We start from the raw sequence: 19,937 nt of genomic DNA on the forward strand, positions 1-19,937 counted from the left end.
TTGAGAGACTTTCTTCTACTATCAGGGGAATATATCCCTGTGCTCTACTCTTTCCACTCAATAATATATACATTTTTTTTTCACTCTGATAGAAATCACTGTCATCAATTTTGATGGCTTTAGAGGTTTCTACTTTATGGATACATCCTTATTTAACAAATCTCTGATGAATGACCATTTAGGTTATTCTAATTTGTCACTAACATCTTTGGACACCTGTCTGAGAGGCAGTTTCCTTAACAGAGAAGAGGACAAAAGGGAGTCCCTTTGACAGGGAGAGCCTGAGTCCCATCCGTGTTTTACCTGGAAAGCCCTGATGGTATAACCACTATAATGTAGTATCTGCACCACCCATTGCCTAGTGCTGTGGGCAAATGATGAGGGTAGAGCCAAAAGCTGGGCTCCCAGCTCGAAGTTCTCCTCTCCCCACCCCCTTTGTCCAACTGGCCATCCAGCTTAATGTTCTGTTCTCAGCTTTCAAACATCCCCAGAAGCAAAATTTCTTATCACATTTTCTCAAATCACTCACCAGGTCTGCATTCCTTGCATTCCTTTATTCTGAAACCATTTGCCAAGAACCATCCATATTTGCTTTTTTTTTTTTAACATTTTATTTATTTATTTGACAGAGAGGGAACACAAGCAGGGGGAGAGGGAGAAGCAGGCTTCCCGCAGAGCAGGGAGCCCAATGCAGGGCTCGATCCCAGGGTCCCGGGATCATGACCTGAGCCGAAGGCAGACATCCAACAACTGAGCCACCCAGGAGCCCCCATATTTGTTTTTTTTGTCCTACGTGACAAAGTTAAATAAGCCACCATGGTTCTGTTCTGTTCACTGGCTGTCCTATATGCTGTACAAGCTCCAGTCTCCATCACTCAGAACCCACCAACTTTGTCCCCAGTCCAGAGGGACACACCTAGAGGCCAAGTAAACTACTTTCTTTGCTCCCCCTTCCTCCCCTCTCTAGTAACATCTCATCTGAGGAAGCTCAAGTCTCTTTCCTAGGGCCTATGGAGGGTCCAAGCTTTCTGATTACAATGTGGGAAAACATCCTACCAAGTGGAACAGCAAGGTTTTTTGCTAAAGGAGATGGAAAAAATAACTCCACGGTTTAAGAGAAAAGATGATGTACATAAAGGAGAAGGGCCCAATCTCAGGCAACTTTCTAGCAACAGAACTGATCACTGGTATACCTAAACTTGGGTGCTAAGGTCAAGTGAGTCAGTGGGAAAACAGTCTAAGAAGGCTGCTTGGGGTGCTGTGGTTGGTTTGGGGCTATACAGCCAGAGAAAGGGGTATAGGTGGCCAGACCTGCTATGCTTGAGCCAAGGCATGGAGGTGGCATTTGGCCCAGGCTGACTGTCCAAGACTATGCAGTGGCAAGTGGGATGAGGTTATAGGAGTATGGAAGAGCAAGGACATAGATGGTCTCCAATGCCAGGTCTTGCTGATTGTGACAAGGAGCCTCAGTGTGATACACTACCCAGCCACTCCATCTTCCAGTCTCTCTGGCCCTTGTGTGGTTCTGAGTGGTGGGAAAGTCTTCGGCTCCAGTAGCTGTGCTTCCAAACCTGTGTGTCTGTCCTCCAGCTATGACCACGAGGGCCGCCTGACCAATGTGACACGCCCTACGGGGGTGGTGACCAGTCTGCACCGGGAAATGGAGAAATCCATCACCATTGACATTGAGAACTCCAACCGTGATGATGATGTCACCGTCATTACCAATCTGTCTTCAGTGGAGGCCTCCTACACAGTGGTACAAGGTAAGCCCCCTACCCACTAAACTCACCCATGGACCCCAGCCAAGCCTGGGAGGACTTCCAGAGACTGGGAATACCCATTAGCTTGTTATTTTAGTCAAGTGTCCACAGCAAACAAATTCTACAAGAGGTCAGTCTTGTAGAAAATGACTTAATCAGATTCAAGAGAATGTCATCTATACTAAATGAAATGTCTAGAGCTTTGGGAATGTCTACATACTTATCTGAAAATGTCAGTTGTCATCCCCACTCACTCTTACCTCTCCATCATCAGCACTCCCCACCAACCCAACACATATAGGTACCTTCTCCAAGGCTCTTTATCCTTTTGGGTTCATCTCTTCCTTTTTTGACCCCATTCTGATTCTTCTTCCAAGTACTTGTTTGTTGAATTGATTGTCCTGGAATCAGAGCCCTTTAGCAATCTCTTGCCAAGACCAGGATCTCAAAGGTTTCTGACCACCCCATAGTTACTAGTGCTGTTTGACATGACACACAGTCCAGGACAAGCACAGGAGCTGGCAAGAAAAGGAATTGTGCAGATTAATTTTTCTTTAATGTCAGTGGGCTAGCCCATTGTCAGAGGATAAAAGTGTCCTCTCAGTAGATAAATGGTGACATTTCTGGACTATTATCCCACGACAGAGCCTGTTTCAATGACTCTATTTCTGCTCTGCCAAATGATTAATGATGTAGATTCTGTCTTTCTGCATGATGGCTACAGTTTCAGGAGTGACAGATACACATTTGCTCACTATCCCAAAAGCCAGCATCTCAGAAGCCAGCCAAGTGGACTCCTTTGCCCAAATAATCAGGAAGCAATATATCTGTAAAAGGAGTTTCAGACACATTTCCTTCCTGGAACTTTTCGATAAGGAAAAAGGTCACAAGTCTGATTGACTAGTGTAGATTTCCTTTGGGAAGATAAACGCATGTTATCAGCACCCACTAGCTCAGTCTACCTTATGCTGTTTGAATCTCTTCAGAGTTCTCTTGAGTAGAGGTGGCATCATGGTGGAGTCAGCAGCAGAAGCATGAAGGGCAGGAAGGTTGCTTTTTCTCTTGATCTGATCTGTAGCTAGACCATCAACTTCCAGGTTAGATGGTAGGCAAAAGGAAAAAATATATATATTTTATCTTAAATGGGAAAAAAAGACTATGTTAAAGATTAGGGATTTGATTGACACAAATTGTGTAGGCAATAGACATCTTTAAAGGTACTATTAATAGTCTTCAGTGAGTAGAAGAAAAATATCACAGCATAATTATTTCTGGAGTGCCACATATTAATAATGTTTTTCTTTCCACGGATCAGTAGCATCTCTGCTACTCACCTTAACATTGTATATGTGCTAATTGAAGGCAGCCTTAGACTGACAGCTGCAAAGTACCATGGAAACCTGTAAAAATAGGGGTTCTGTTCTCTTATGACTAAAAGAGTGGATAATTTCTTTCCCTATCCCCACCCCCACTTACATTTCTCCAGATCAAGTGCGGAACAGCTACCAGCTCTGTAATAACGGTACCCTGAGGGTGATGTATGCCAATGGGATGGGTGTCAGCTTCCACAGCGAGCCCCACGTCCTAGCGGGCACCATCACCCCCACCATTGGGCGTTGCAACATCTCCCTGCCCATGGAGAATGGCCTCAACTCCATTGAGTGGCGCCTAAGAAAGGAACAGATTAAAGGCAAAGTCACTATCTTTGGCAGGAAGCTCCGGGTAAGTGGTTCCACCCCATCTGTCACCTCTAAGTGGTAGGGGATCCACACTTTCCTCAGGAGCTGAGGAAATTTCCCAGGTCCCAAGCCTCCATTACTCCTTTCTTCCATGGGAAAGACAAATCTTTCTCTCAGAAGATAGAAGCCATATCCCTTTGGGAAAAAAAGTGTCGGTTTCCTAGGAGAGAAAGAGGTGGGGATTTACCTTATGCTCTAGCTTGGGATAGCTTCAGTCTTCTTGTCACACTTGCCATCTTCTCCCTCGACTTTCACTCTTTGGCCGATTCGACAAAAACTTGGTGTCTACTGTGTGCTGAGTAATGTGATGAATACTGGAAGAACGATAATTTTATAATGTACTCTTTACCCTCAAGGAGTTAACAGTCCAGTAGAATATATAGATGCAGGATAATCCAGTGGGTTAAATGAGCAGAGCATAGGGCCTGGATGGAATCATAGAGGAGGAGATATCACCCAGCCTAAGGTGATCAGGGAAGGCTTCCCAAGAGGAAATCACAAGCAAACCATGGCAGAAAGTTTTAACCAACCGTAGCTTCCCCAGACTAGGCAGCTTATCCACAAAAAACTAACACACAACACTCACTGAGGACTTTCATGATGCAAGTTCTATGTTAAATGCTTTACTTATTTTCAACAGCCCCATAGGGATACTTACCTCTGTTTTTCAGATGAGGAAATACAGGTTCTGGGAAGCTACATAACCTGTCCAAAGGCACCATGGCTAGAAAATGGCACAGCCAGGACACAGTCCCAGTTCCATCTTTGTTTCTGGCTCACTTGCTAATATCCTTAATCACCAAGCCCCACAGCTTCTGGATTAAATTCACAGTCATCCAGATAATCTGGGTCCTGCCCTAGTCACTTATCTGGTACTAGGAGGGACTGATTCTTAACATCATGCTAACCCCTTCCCCCATGGCAGGGAATCCTAGGGATCCCAATCCTCATCAAATTCAGCACATATTTACTGAACACCTACTACAAGCCAGCACTGGAGATCAATATGGCACCCCAAGCAAAATCCCTACCTTCCTGCAGCTTACCGTTAGGGGTGGGGAAAGGGACAAGAGGGACAGATAGTACACTAGTAAGTAACTAAAGTAACTGCAGATTAAGATGAGTGTTGGGATGAAAGTAAATGGAGCACGGCAGGGTTTAACCACTACTTTGGAATCACACTTGGGTAATAACTTTGGCCTGTTATTGGGTTGAAATCCACCCAGGCTAGGCTACCTCCCGGCAGGGCCAGCCCACTCCATATTAAGATTCTGCCTTTGTCTAGTTGGAGCTTCATTCCTCACATTAGGTTATCAGCAGTCTCCCATGTTTTTCTTCCTGTGCTGGTATCTGCAAAGTTGCAAACGGCAGTATCTTCCTAAAGACAAAAATGAAATGAGATTAGTAGCTAAATCCTTAATGACTGGATTTCAGGGCTGTATAATTGATTTTTGATATGCTGCACTGTAGAACTTGATTATAAGTAGTAATCGTGCTTTTTCTCTAATAAATCAGTTATGCATTTTGACTAAGTTTTCAAAATAAAGATAAATGTGGCCCTAAAATAAAATGGCTATAATCCCAACCCTGAATATTAAAAATCTTAATAATGATACTTGTGGTAATTAACAGAAGTTAGGCACGCAAGTCTTATAACTGAATTTCTGCCAGGGTTAGATTTGCTGGCATCATGTTTATGCAAATCAAAACACAGCTTTATCTATCAACACCTCAACATTTAATTGTCTGGTGTTAGTTCCTGTAACAATAATCACATATCCATTTAGCTCTCTTAAATGAAAATCACTATGAGATTATAACAGGTTGAGTGGACTGAAAATGTAATTTGAAAATGAGGGAGAAAGCCTGGAATTTATTTGCATCTCATTTATTTTAATTCAATTCATAAATTGTTTAGTGAATGAAATAAAAACAACTCCTGGAAATTGCAGGGGAGCAATTGGAAGAAGGTGTAAAAGAAAGGTGGAGTGTGCTGTGGATGAAGAGAACCAGGGAGTGTCCTTTTAGTCAGGTTCTTTGTGAGCCCAGGGCAGGGAAGTTTGCAGCCCCTAAACCATGGGTACCTGTGGGTCCGCACAAGTCAAGCAGGCTCTTCTCTCCTCAACTCCAGTGCTGACATTTCTTTATCCTCTATCTTGACTTCCATTGTCAAATGGGGCCATGAAATTTTTCGTTCATTCTACAACTGTCATCATTTTCCTGTGTATAACTAACTTGTTCTTTGGTTTGTTTGTTTTTTTTTTTAATTTTCTCTTGGATTTAAGTCTCCTCTGTATTTGGGCTGCAAATTAAACCAATATTATACATTTTTTTTAAAAAACGTGTTTGCTAAGTGCCAACTCTATGCCAAGCACTATGGAGTGAGTAGACTAGAGAGAGAGAAAGAAAACTAAATGCTTGCCAGCATGGAGAAGACAATGTGAATCATGTGGTATAAGCTGTAACAGAGGCAATGTTACAAGGAAAGCGATAGTGGGTTGTGTCAGGAGAGATAACAAATAAGCCCTACAATCTCAGGAGCTTTCCACATCACAGTGCAAATAAGGCAGGCGGCTCGTCCTCATGGTGACTCACTGCGGTTGCTGTCTTGCGATCCCACCACAGTAGGCAGATGACCTCTAAAGTTGCTCTGGAAGGACAAGGGGGCTGAGCGAGCAGAGCTCAGCATGGCCTGCATCACTTCAACTGAAACGCAAGACAGCCCAGGAGACATCTTTCTGAGTGCCTAAGGAAAAAATAAATGAAAGAGTTGGTGAACACATAGCAGGGTCTCTGCCACCTTGATCAGGAAGAGCTTCACAGAAGAGTTGGAATCGGTTCTGAAGAGCAGTAGGAATTAGCCTGGCAAAGATATGGGGAAGGGGTGATCAGAAGTGTTGCCTGTGAAGCAACAGAGAGGTCAAAAAGGGGAAGAGCATTTCAGGAAACCTTAACCAGTTGGGCCAGAGGGAAGGCAAATGTGTTACACTGTGGTACAGAAAAAGAATGCATCAGCCAAAGGTAGCACATGGAAAGGAATATTTGGCTAGGCTGCCATCTATCCAGAGGACAGTGGGGAGGGTTTTCAGGGTTTAATTTTAGCAGAGTGATGTGTTTGGATGTGTAGTCTTAGAAACACCTCTCAGGCTTCCTCAGGTGTGGAGGAAGATAGATTAGAAGGGGACAAGACAGGAGGAGAGGGACAGCCCAGAAGCAATTGCAGTAATCCAAAGAACTAAATCACTAACAGTAAAGAGAGAAAGAAGAGGGAGGGAGGGGTCTGAGAGATACCTTAGCACACACAATTAAGAGGATTTGACAAGTAGCAGGGTTGCTGTATCAGGCTCTCCTTTTGAGGCTCCCTCCCCACAATCATATGGACTGGGAAACCAAGTGGCTGTCTAGGCTCTGTGAAGGAGAAAGGCTAGGGACTGAACCCCAAGACAGACATGTGACATTCTGGCAGCCCCAGCCCTCCCTCTTGGAATGGGGAAAAAAATGTTGCTCCTCCATGAAAAGCAGGGAATTTGCAGAGAATCTGTGGTGCAGCAACAGGGAATATCGAGCCTTGAAACAAGCCGACTTACCTCTCCCAGGGACCATCAAGCTTCTAGGAGTCTGGCCAGTTGAGTGATGTGAGGACCCAAGGCTGAGTTTCCCTAGAATTCAGAAGAAACCAATGAAACTACCAGGATAGACCAGTTTCCCAGTGAAATTCTAAACCTTCCAGCAACCCAGTCAGAAGGAATGTGTCGGCAGCATTTCCATATAGGCTGGTGAAATGTAAGATGGCGGACGGATAGACCATCAAAGAGCCACATCCTTCCACCAAAAGCTTTATGATGCTTTGGCAAAATTTAGAGTATTAGTCCCTTCTTCCCAGCCCAAACTCAGTATGAGAATAATTTTCATTATGTCTCCCAAGGATGTCTCAAGGAATTTCATTTGAAAGAGTCTTTTCCACTCCTCTCCTTTCTCTGTTCTCTCTGGCCTTTCAAAAACACATGAAACAGTTGCATCAGGGCATCTGTAAGCTCCATGAGCACAGGAACCACTTCACCACTCTATCCCTGGTGACAAGTGCCATGTGATAGGCACTCAGACAACACGTAAGCAGGGAAGAGGGGATGACCATGCCTCTTTAAGGCTGCTCCTCACAAGGTACATGTGTGTGTGTGAATTCCTCCCCCCAAACTCACCCAAAGCAGGCATGAGTTCACAAACACATTTCCCCAGTATCTGTCAGGAATCTTTCCACTGCAAAACACAGGAAGCCCACTCAGACTAGCATAATAAGAAAGGGCATTCATTTTCTTGCCTAATGGGCCCCCACAAGCCCAAATGATGTCATCAGGCTGACACCTCTTTCTTTTTCTCTTTCTCATGGTCCCCTTCCATCCCCCAGGATTACTTCTCTTGGCAGTTGGCCTAATTTTCCCCCACAGTAGACCAGTGACCTCGTCACATGGGGGAGTCAGGCAGAGTTGGCCAAAGGTGACTTCAGGCTGACATCAGCTTAGCTTAGTGAACCCAGAAAAACGGATCTCCCACATCACTTACATTAAAAAAAAAAAAAAAAAACCCAGGTGACCAACTTGGTACAGATGCAGATCTATGATTGGCCAGTACAAGGTCACATGGGAACGCATGTATCTTATGTTGGACATCTCAGTAAAACCACCTAAACAGGGGAAACCTTAAAGAAAGGGGGTGCTGCACCCAAAGAAGGAAGGAGTAGGTTAAATCACTCTCTCTCTCTCTCTCTCTCTCGCTCTCACACACACACACCCCAGATATATTCTATATCCTCCATCCCTCCAGAGCCTAAGGCAAACTCCTGGCCCTGAGGCTCTGTTCATATATCATCCCCCACCCCAACCTTCCCCACCAGCAAGTCTTTTTTCTAGATTTTTTGGAAGAGAGAACAGAAACCAACCTCTTCTACTGAGATTTAAAACTCCTGCTCTTTCCTGAAATGGATTCAGTGCATGATTCTCTCTGAAAAGGAAGCAGACAACCACCCTCAGGAGGATGTTTCCTCCTGATTACGATTTACATAGAGGTTGCAGAGCAAAAAACAACTACATGTGTAGGTAGCAGAACAAAAGAAAAATCACTTCCAAGATCATCTTCCCATCATGATATTAGTATTAGTGTCCTTCCCAAGAAAAGGTGGGAGTTAGTAATTTTCTTGGGGCTTCCATATGATTAATAGGACATTGCAATTACACATTGGCTTATGTTAGTTTTACCTTTGTGGCAAATGACAGTGACACAGGAGTGAGGTGGGAGGCAGCTGTTCATGCAAACACACGCATGTAAACTCAGTTCTGCATGGAGCCCACTCAAATAGCTCTGCTAATATTCACAGTTACCATGAAAGCCTGAATTTTACCAGCCCCTTCCTGCCAGTGCTTTCCTTCTGCACCAATATTTTATATTTCAAACATCTATATGTTGGCAGTGTACGAGGCAGTCAGTATATAATGGCGAACAAAACAGACAAGACTCAGTGTTATTGTGAGCAGTGCTTGGGCAGACAGGACTTGTGATAAATTTAATATTGGCTTAAATAATATATAATTAGAAGGGCAAGCCTCTGCAAACACATTAAACAATGTATTCCCCAGGCAAGTATTACTTTTGGCTGACTTGCTATTTTGGAAGGTGTGGTGGAAAAGTGGAAAGACCCTCATGCCATAGCAAAGGGAAACAGATAATAATCAAATAAATGAACAAATAATATAAAGAAATTGTGCTGGGTGCCACGAAGAAAAATACAGGGTGCAGGTAAGAGGGAATATCTGATTCAGGTTAGGCCACTCTAAGAAAATGACATATGATCTGAGAACTGAAGAGTAGGAATTTTCCAGGCATGGGATGGGAAGCAAGCCTCCTATGCTAGTGGATTAGCATGTGCAAATGCCCTGAAGCAGATGAAACTGTTGCTTATGTCCTGAGCAGGAGGAGAGCTAGTGTGGCTGAAGCAGACTAGCTGGGGGCAAGGTCAAGGAGATAGGCCCTTAGTGACCCTGGTAAGGATCTTAGAAATATACAACTCCTCCCCGGATGGACACATTGGTGGATGAAAAGGACCATTCATCTGTAGACTAGACTATCTACCTTCCTTCTTAGAGGCTAGGAGATACGCAACATACTCGGATTCTGGAAAGTTCAGATTGAGAGGTGACAAGTACAAGCCTATTCAGGTCATCCAGGCTGAGCCTACATACCAGGTGCCTCTCTTCTCTGCTATATCTGTACCAACAGACCACTCACATCTACTAGAATATTCCCACAACATCTGAAATGAAGTTCTCTGCCTGTGCGGAGCCTTTGCTTACTACTCTAGCTTTCACTTGCTGACTTCCCCACCTCGAATATTCTCCCCAACTCTTTTCTTGCCCTCCCCTGTAAAGTCTTAGTCATCCTCCAAGCTCCCACTGAGGCAGCACGTCCTCTGGTCCTTGTGAGCCCAGTTTTAAGTGTCCCGCCTCCTTCCCATAGTTCCTTCCCTGTGTTTACTCTCATTATAGCAGTAAAGTTTTCATGGTTGGCTCACGTGTCTTTACCCCGATAAGTTCAATGAGAGAAAAGACCATAAATGTCTTGTTCTATCTTGAGTGATCACAGTAACAAGCACATAGTAGGTGCTCAGTAAATATTTAGTGAATCAATGAATGAATGGGATTTTAAGTTGACATCATGAAAATCCACTTTCTCTAACCTCTATTAATTCCAGGTTTTGGGGGAGCCTCCCAGAATGACTCTAATGGCTCTTTGGAATGAAGCCTTTTAGTTATTTGGAGATCACAGCTGTCCTAGTCACATTTTCTCTTTCTAGTTTTCCCCATTAGAACCTTAGATCATCAGAGTTGCCATGGTTCTTATAGTGGGTCTGATTCAACCCCCTTATTCACAATTGTTTGCTGAGTACCAAGCACTTTGGAAAATAATATGGACACTAAGAAAAATAAAGTCCCTGCCCACCAGAAGCTCACAGGCCATTACAGATAAGGAAATTGAGGCATTAAAGGTGAAAGACTGCTTTGCAGTGACAAAGCTAATCAGTGTCAAAACTGCAACTCAAATTCAGGTCTTTCCACCTTTCTACCTCACCATCATCCAAAACAGCAAGTCATCCAAAAAATACTGTTTGCTTAGGGAATACATTATTTAATGTGTTTGCAGAGGCTTACCCTTCTAATTATGCATTATTTAAGCTAATATTAAATTTATAGCATGTTGTTTTGTCTGCACAAGCACTGATCCCAATGTAGCATTGAGTCTTGTTGTATGGCAACTGGGGAGAGCTGCTTTATAAATCCCAGAGGAATGACCCACAAAGGAAATGAAGATGTCCTCTAGGCCTGGCTTTCTCTCTGGGTAGGTGAATACCTAAGCTTTCTGAGGCAGGAATTCAGCTCTCAAATGTCTCCAGCCATGGAAAATCGCATGCCCTCCCTCACTCACCTTTTTGGGGTTTCCCAAAACATGACAGGCAAAGTATTCCTCTGTAATCTAACTGAAACCTCTCCTGCTGTACTACAATGCCTTTTCCTGGAGGGGATCCAGCCCAGTGTTAATTTCCTCCTTCATGTTTCTCAAATCACCAGCTCCCATCATTGCCCCTCGAGCTAAGTTAGAGTCACTGGTTATGGGCCCAGCAGGGCCATTTTGACGACAGCGTTTCCTTTTCTTGGGGTTTTTTATGAGCCTCCTTGTGACAGGCGTATACTTGGTGAGATCAAAACATTCTGGGGGGAGATTCCACAGGGGAAACTACTTCCCAAAGTCTGCCCTCTGCAAAAATAAAAACCATGCTAAATAGCTGAGTTTTATTAACTGGGGAAGCCAGGCTGAGGAAAATGCCCGATAATTAAAAATAATGGCTTCCTTACAAACACAAAATTGTATTAATTTAAAAATTGGTTTCTTTATCACTGAGTACCTACCAAGCCGGCTGGGAAGGGAATTGTGCTGATCCTGGCAGTGAAAATAACTCAAAATAACTTTTATGTTCTCCAGGAAGCCTCAAGGTTAATTTAAATATTGTTAGATGGGTAATTTAATTCAGAATAAGAGAACACTGGCTAAATTAAAGCTCCTGCACACTCTCAACTGGGGGCAGATGCCCATGAAGGACTGAGCATGCCTGTCCAACCCTCCAACATCCCACACCCCACAGCTGAGGCACCTCCTCTTCACAAATGGCACCCTTATAATTAAAGATCCTTGATTAGGTTACACAACAGGCCTGAACTTCTTGGCTCAGCTGCCAGTAAATTTATCACATTTAATTATTAGAAGGATTGGGAATTTTTATAGAAATTATACATTTCAGAAGTTAACTCAAAGTGATGTGACCAAGATGGCGACCTAAGTCTTTCCTGGCTTTGTTCCCCCTCACAAGGATAACAACTACTGATGGACAAGACACCACAGAGGCAATCCTAGAACATGGGGGTGAGGCTGAAGTTCTCCCCTGAACACAGAGACCAGGACAGACTGGAATAGAAGTCTAAGAGGAACAGCTACACACTGACCACATTGTGCCCCTGCCAGGCCAGTGTCGTACTATGCAAAGAGGTCTCCTCTGAGCCTTGAAGGGAATCCAGAAGAGACATCCGCACCCCCTACACACACACACACACACACACACACACACACACACACAGCATTGTGGGTTACTTTGTGAAAGCCCCTACTCTGGTCTTGCCCCACATTGATTATAGGAGAATCTGCAGGGCTTGACCCCTAGGAAACGATTGTGATAGAGAAAGGAGGAGAGGCTTTCAACAGCCAGCACACGGATCTTGACAGACCAAGTTCCTACCCACAGAGCCCAAATAGTACTCCCAACCAGCACCTCATCTGCAGAACCAAGTTGTTGGTGCAGTCTGACCATGGAACTCAACAGGGTATAAATCTGCCTGATTCAGGTCCGCAAATGAAGAGTTTCACTGGCCCTGGAGCCCCTGCCCAGACAGGGGAACTGAACCATAACCCCATGCACTGCTGAGTGTGGCTCCCAGCCCAATCTGACTGGAAGGGCTGGTGGGAACACCTGGAAGCTGAATATCTCAGTAATGACAAGCTGACAGGAAGTCAGAGCCAATCGCCCCCAGAGCAAAACCAGTACCAGACAGGGAGGCTTCCCCTGCTAGGCCCATACAAGAGGAGTTAGTTCACAGCCCCACTCACTGTTTAATATAGCTCCTGGCCACTCCCGAGCAGAAAGCCCATTCAAAAAATTTTGTAGGTTCTCGGAGTGGGCCCTCCCACGTACCCAGGCAAAGGAGCTGAATCAAAGCCACACCCACTACTGAGTGTGACGCCACACCCACTACTGAGTGTGACTCCCCACCCTTACTGGCCAGAAGGACTGGTGGGAATGCCTGGAGGTTACATACCTCCTCAAGCTCCAGCTGAGAGGCAGGCACACAAGCTGACAGCCTACAGAGCAAAGCCATTGGCCCTATTCAGGCAGGGAACTTGGAGCAAGCATCACCTTGAGTCAAGACCACAAAGAGCCTTACAAGCTTTGGAACTAGTTCTGCTGCACCTGGACAAGGAAATTAATTCATAGCCCTGCTTATTGCTGAATACAGCCTTCAGCCTGCCCTACCAAGGCACCTAACCAGAGCACACAGGAAGCTGCATAGCCCTTCTTACAATGGCACTTGAAAAGAAGGCACAGTCCCTGGCTTTCCTCATCTGCAGAACAAAAAGAGTGGCCCCGTCTAGATGGGGAATTCAGTGCAAACTTTTCCCTGATTTGAGTCTCTAAACAACAAGCTGTGAAGGACCTAGATGCTATCTTGCTGCCCTTCCAGGGCAGAGAAGCTAATTCATACCCCCATCTATGGCTGAATATAATATCCAGTCCCAACAGTCTAGTAAGCCTGACCAGAGAACTGAGAAACCATGGAGCCCATCCTATAGCCTCAACTGGGCAAAGAACCAAGCCAGTAGTCCAACTGTTCTCAACCAGCAGCACACTCCCTCACCCCCGACCTCAAAGCTCAGGCAGTTGCCTTGCCCAGAAATTAACCCTGAAGCAAGATGCACCTGCCCAAGGACATTACCAGCAGGCACATCCAGAAACCCAAACTGGGCTGACTAGGGAAGAACTGTCTATATCAAAGCAAATCTTTAAAGTCTTGAAGAGACTAACTCAAATGTGCAGATACAAATGTAAGGAATCGAGGTTCACAATAAATCAGGTAAATATGGCACCACCAAAGGAAACTAATAAAGTTCCAATACCTGACCCTAAAGAAATGGATATGTATTGACTGTCAAAGAATTAAGAATAGTCCTCTTAAAGTTTAGAGAACTACAAGAACACCCAAATAACTGAACAAAATTAGGAAAATAGTGCATGAACAAAATGAGAAGTTCAACAAAGAAATAGAAACCATTAAAAAAAAAAATCCTAGACCTGAAAAATACAGTGACTGAAGAATTCAGTAGAGTGTTTCAAAAATAGACTTGACCATGCAGAAGAATCAATAACCTGGAAGATAGGACATTTGAAATTGCCCAGTCAGAGGAGTAAAAAGAAAAAAGAATGAAAAAGAGTTTACAGAACTTATGGGATATATTCAAAAGAAACAATATCTGTATTAGGGGAATTCCAGAAGGAGAAGACAAAGAGAAAGGGAAAGTAGACTTAAAGCAATAATGGCTGAAACCTTCTCAAACCTGGGGAGAGAAATGGACATCCATGAGGCCCAAAGGCTCCCAAATACTTGACCTTGAATAGGCCAACACCAAGACGCATTATAATTAAATTGTCAAAAGTCAAAGACATGGAAGTGCCTGTCTGGCTCAGTTGATACAGCATTCAACTCTTGATCTTGGGGTCATGAGTTTGAGCCCCATGCTGGGTGTAGAGATTACTTAAAAAAAAAAAAAATCGAAGACAAAGAATTTTGAGAGCAGGAAGAAAAAAGAAGTTACACTCAAGGGAATAAGACTTTCCTGAACAAACAAAAGCTGAGAAAGTTCATCATCACTATACCTGCCTTATGAAAAATGATAAGGGGAGTTCTTTAAATGGAAATAAAAGGATGTTAATTAACATTATTAAAAAAGAGAGAGAGAGAGAGACGGGTGCCTGGCTGGCTCAGGGTGTGGTGCATGCAACTCTTGATATTGGAGTTGCAGGTTCAAGCCCCAAGTTGGGTGTAGAGATTACTTAAAAATAAAATTTAAAAAAAGGAGAAAGCATAAAACTCCTTTTAATGGTAAATATGTAGTCAATGTTAGATTCTATAATATGTTAATGGTGGTATGGAATTCACAACTCTAAAAGTTAAAAAACATATGTAGTAAAAATACCAATAACGACAATAATCTATTATTAGTTACATAATATAAAATATGAAAACTATAATATCAATAACCTGAAATGTGAGAAAGAGGAGAAGTGTAAAGTCTAGGAATTCTATTAAAATTAAGTTGGTATCAGTTTAAAATACAGTATAATACTTTGAAGATAATTTATGTAAACCTCATGGTAACCACATAAGAACATATTAAAGAAGTCTAAGCATACTGATACCAAAAGACATTTAAAAACAAACAAAAAAGCAGTATAAGAAACAATGGCTCTACAAATAGCTAGAAAACAGTATTTTAAATGGCAAGTCCTATAAATAATTACTTTAAGCATAAACACATCAAATTCTCCGATGAAAAGTCATAGAATGGCAGAATGGATAAAAAAACAAAATTCAGTAATATCCTGCCTACAGAAGACTCATTTTAGGCTTAAAGACACATACACATTAAGATTGAGGAGATGGAAAAAAGATTTCAAGCATTTGGCAATAACAACAACAGAGAAATACCTATACTTCTATCAGACAAAATAGACTTTAAAAATGGTAAAAAGAGACAAAGTAGATCATTATATAGTAATAAAGGAGTCAATCCAGCAAGAAGATTTAACAATTATAAATATTTACCCAACACTGGAACACCTAAATATATAAAAGAAAAACTAACAGAACTAAAAGAAGAAATAAACAGCAATACAATAATAGCTGGGGACCCTAATACCCCACTCTCAACAATCATCCAGACAGAGAAGCAAAAAGAAAAGAGCAGATTTGAACAACACTATTACCAAACAGACCTAACAGACATATATAGAACCTTCTATCCAACAAAAGCAGAATACATATTCTTCTCAAGTGCACATGGAACATTTTTTTTTTATAGACCATACATTGGGCCACAAAACAGGTCTTAGAAAAGTCAAGATTGGGGCACCTGAGTCCTCAGTCCATTAAGCATCTGACTTTGGCTCTCATCATGATCTGAGGGTCCTGGGATCAAGCCCTGCATCAGGCTCCCTGCTCAGCTGGGGAGTCTGCTTCTCCCTCTCCTTCTGCCCCTATCCCCACTTGTGCTCTCTCTCTCTCAAATAAATAAATTCTTTTTTTAAATTTTATTAAAAAAGAAAATTCAAGATTGAAATCATAGCAGGCATCTCCTCCAACCACAATGGTATAAAACCAGAAATCAATAACTGGAATAAAACTGAAAAATTCACAAATACATGGAGATTTCTGAACAATGAACAAATCAAAGAAGAAATCAAAAGAGAAGTAGAAAGTATCTTGTGTGAAATGAATATGGAAACAAAATATACCAAAACTTAAAAGTGCAGAAGCAGTTTCAATGGAGGAGGTCATAGCAATAAACATTTATCTCAGGAAACAAGAAAAGCGTCATGTAAGAAACCTAACTTTACAACTCAGGGAATGAGAAAAAGAACAAATGAATCCAAAAGTCAGAAGAAAGGAAATAAAGATTAGAGCAGAAACAAGTGAAATACAAAAAAAAAAGAAAGCAATGAAATACAGACTAAAAAGAATGTAGAAAAGATCAATGAAAGTAAAAGCTGATTATTTGAAAAAAACAAAATTATAAGCCTTTAGTTAGATTTGCCAAGAAAAAAAGAGGACTCAAATAAGATTAGAACTCAAAGAGGAGATATTACAACTGATTCAACAGAAATACAAGGGTCATGGGGCTCCTGAGTGACTCAGTGGGTTAAGCATCTGCCTTCAGCTCAGGTCATGATCCCAGGATCCTGGGATTGAGCCACACATCAGGCTCCCTGTTCACTGGGGAGTCTCCTTCTTCCTCTGCCCCTCCCCCTGCTGTGCTCGCTCACTCTCAAATAAATAAAATCTTTTAAAAAAAGAAATACAAGGATAATACTGTGAACAATTATACACCAATAAATTGGACAACCTGGACGAAATGGATAAATTTCTAGAAACATGCAACCTACCAAAACTGTATCATGAAAAAATAGAAAATATGAGCAGACAGACTGCTACTATGGAGATTCAATCAGTAATCAAAAGAGTCCCAACAAACAAATTCCAGCTTCATTGGTGAATTCTACCAAATATTCAAAGAATTAATACCAATCCTTCTAAAACTCTTCCAAAAATGGAAGAGGAACAAACTCTTCCAAACTCCTTTTATGAGGCCAGCATTACCCTGATACCCAGACCAGACCAGATGAGGACACCACAAGAAAAGAAAATTACAGGCAATATCCCTGATGAACATAGATGTAAACATTCTCAGCAAAATATTAGCAAACCAAATTCAACAATACATTAAAAGGTCATACACCATGAGTAAGTGGGTTTATTTTTTCCAGAGATACAAAGATGTTTTGACATATTGAAATCAGTCATTGTAATACATTATATTAACAAAATTAGGGATAAAAATCATATGATTATCTCAATAGACGCAGAAAAGCATTTAACAAAATTCAACATTTATGATAAGAACTCTCAACCAAGCAGGTATATAGGGAACATTCTTCAACACAATAAAGGCCATTTATGAAAAACCCACAGTTAACCCCAAACTCAGTGGTGAAAAGCTGAAAACTCTTCCTCCAAGATCAGGAATAAGACGAAGATGCCCATTCTCACCTCTCTTAATCAACATAGTATTGGAAACCCTAGCCAGAGTAGTTAGGCAAGAAAGAAAGAGAGAAAGAGAGGAAGAAAGAAAGAGAAGGAAGAAAGAGAGAGAGAAAGAAAGAAAGAAGAAAAGAGAGAAAGAAAGGGAGGAAGGGAGGAAGGAAGAGAAAGAAAAAAAAGAAAGAAAGAATAAATAAATAAATGGTGTCCAAATTGAAAAAGAAGTAAAACTGCTGCTATCTGCAGATGACATAAAATTATATATAGAAAACCTTAAAGAGGGGCACCTGGGTGGCTCAGTCAGTTAAGCATCTGCCTTCGGCTCAGGTCATGATCCCAGGGTCCTGGGGTTTAGTCCTGCATCAGGCTCCCTGTTCTACAGGGAGTCTGCTTCTCCCTCTGCCCCTCTTCCCACTCATTCTCTCAATCTCTCTCTCTCTCAAATAAATAAATAAATGAATGGAAGGAAGGAAGGAAGGAAGGAAGAGAGAGAGAGAGAGAGAGAGAGAGAAAGAAAGAAAGAAAGAAAGAAAGAAAGAAAGAAAGAAAGAAAGAAAGAAAGAAAGAAAGAAAGAAAGAAAGATTAAAATCCTTAGGAATAAGGGTGCCTGGGTGGCTCAGTCATTAAGCGTCTGCCTTTGGCTCAGGTCGTGATCCCAGGGTCCGGGACTCCCTGCTCAGCGGAGAGCCTGCTTCTCCCTCTCCCACTCCCCCTACTTGTGTTCCCTCTCTCACTGTGTCTCTCTCTGTCAAATAAATAAAATCTTAAAAAATAATAAAATAAATTAAATCATTAGGAATAAATTTAATCAAGGTGGTGAAAGACCTGTACACTGATGCAGCACACTGTGGGACCCCCTGGCCCATGCCAACTCCCACTCCAACAACAGTCATCCTACTTGGGCAGCTCCAGAACCAAGCACGCTGAGACCCCCCACCCAGCCCATGCCTGCTTCAGCTCAACTGTCCTAGCAGGATAGCCCTGGCACAGAGCACCCCAGGACCTCCTGATCTGCACCCACTCTAGCTCCAGCCATCCTGCCAGGCACACATAGTTTATGCAGTGGATGTTTCTTCATAAGGCTACTCTTTCAAGATTAGGACAGATGGCTGTTCCACCTAATTCATAAAAAGAAACACACAAAGTCAAACAAAATGAGGAGACAGAGTACTATGTTTTTTTAAAAAAAGAACAAGAATTGTTGGCTAATTAAATTTAAATTTAAAAAAAGAACAAGATAAAACCTCTAGGGTGCGGTGGGGGGTGGGGGGAGACCTAGTGAAAAAGAAATAATTTACTTGATAAAGAGTTCAAAGTAATGGTCATAAAGATGCTCACTAAACTCAGAATAAAAATGGAGGAATACAGTGAGAATTTCAACCAAGAGATAGAAAATGTAAGGAAGTACCAAACAGAAGTCACAAGCTGGAGAATGAAATAACTGAACTGAAAAATACACTAAAGGGTATCGACAGCAGATTAGATAATATAGAACAGATCAGCAACCTGAAAGACACCCAGAAAAGCAAACAGAAAAAAGAATTTTTAAAAATGAGAATAATTTAAAGGACCTCTAGGACAACATCAAGCATACAGATATTTACATAGGGGTCCCAGAAAGAAAAGGGAGAAAGGGGCAGAAAATTTATTTGAGGAAATAATGGCTGAAAACTTCCCTAACCTGGGGGAAAAAAAAAACAGACATCCAGGCCCAAGAAGAATATAAAGTTCCAAACAAGATGAACCCAAAGAGATCCACACCAAGACATAGTATAATTAAAATGGCAAAAGTTAAAGAGAAAACCTTAAAGGCAGCTAAAGAAAAATTTGTCAGCAGAAACTTTGCAGGCCAGAACAAAGTGATAGGATATATTTAAAGTGCTGAAAGGGAAAAACTTGCAAGCAAGAATACTCTACCTGGCAAGGTTATCATTCAGAACTGAAGGAGAGATAAAGTGTTTCCAGCAAAGCAAAAGCTTATAAAGTTCATCACCACTAAACCAGCCTTATAATAAATGTTAAAGGGTCTTCTTTAAGCCAAAAAGAAAAGACCATAACAGGAAATAAGAAAAAACATGAAAGAAAAAGATCTCACTAGTAAAGACAAATATATAGTAAAGGCAGTAAATCAGCTACTTAAAAAGTCAGTATGAAGGTTAAGAGACAAAAGTATTATTAAGTAGTTAAGGGATACACAAAAGTAAAATATGTAAAATAAGACATCAAAATATAAAATGTGGGAGAAGGCATAAAAATGTGCTTTTAAAATGTGTTCAGACTTAAACAACTATCAGCTTAAAATAGACATATGTGTGTAAATATGCTATGCATATGTTTAAATATGCTATATATGTATGTAAACCTCATGGTAACCACAAACCAAAAAACACTTTTAGCAAAAAAAATAAAGGAACCCAAATATAACACTAAAGAAAACCATCAAGCCACAAAGGAAGAGACCAAGAGA

At 41.8% G+C, this 19,937-nt stretch overlaps 1 protein-coding gene across 2 annotated transcripts in view; it reads left to right on the forward strand.

The window, feature by feature from the left end:
• The window catches only part of TENM2 (teneurin transmembrane protein 2), a 923,830-nt gene that overhangs the window by 873,471 nt on the left and 30,422 nt on the right, over positions 1 to 19,937 (forward strand). For both annotated transcript variants that reach the window (XM_035013873.1, XM_035013878.1), the window contains 2 exons: positions 1,591 to 1,766; positions 3,250 to 3,485. In XM_035013873.1, the coding sequence (XP_034869764.1) occupies positions 1,591 to 1,766; positions 3,250 to 3,485 (412 nt within the window). The remainder of the gene's footprint in view (positions 1 to 1,590; positions 1,767 to 3,249; positions 3,486 to 19,937) is intronic.

This window comes from Mirounga leonina, unplaced genomic scaffold (genome assembly GCF_011800145.1).
Source record: "Mirounga leonina isolate KUSES-001 unplaced genomic scaffold, KU_Mleo_1.0 Mir_104, whole genome shotgun sequence".
In the NCBI taxonomy this organism is placed as follows: Eukaryota; Metazoa; Chordata; class Mammalia; order Carnivora; family Phocidae; genus Mirounga; species Mirounga leonina.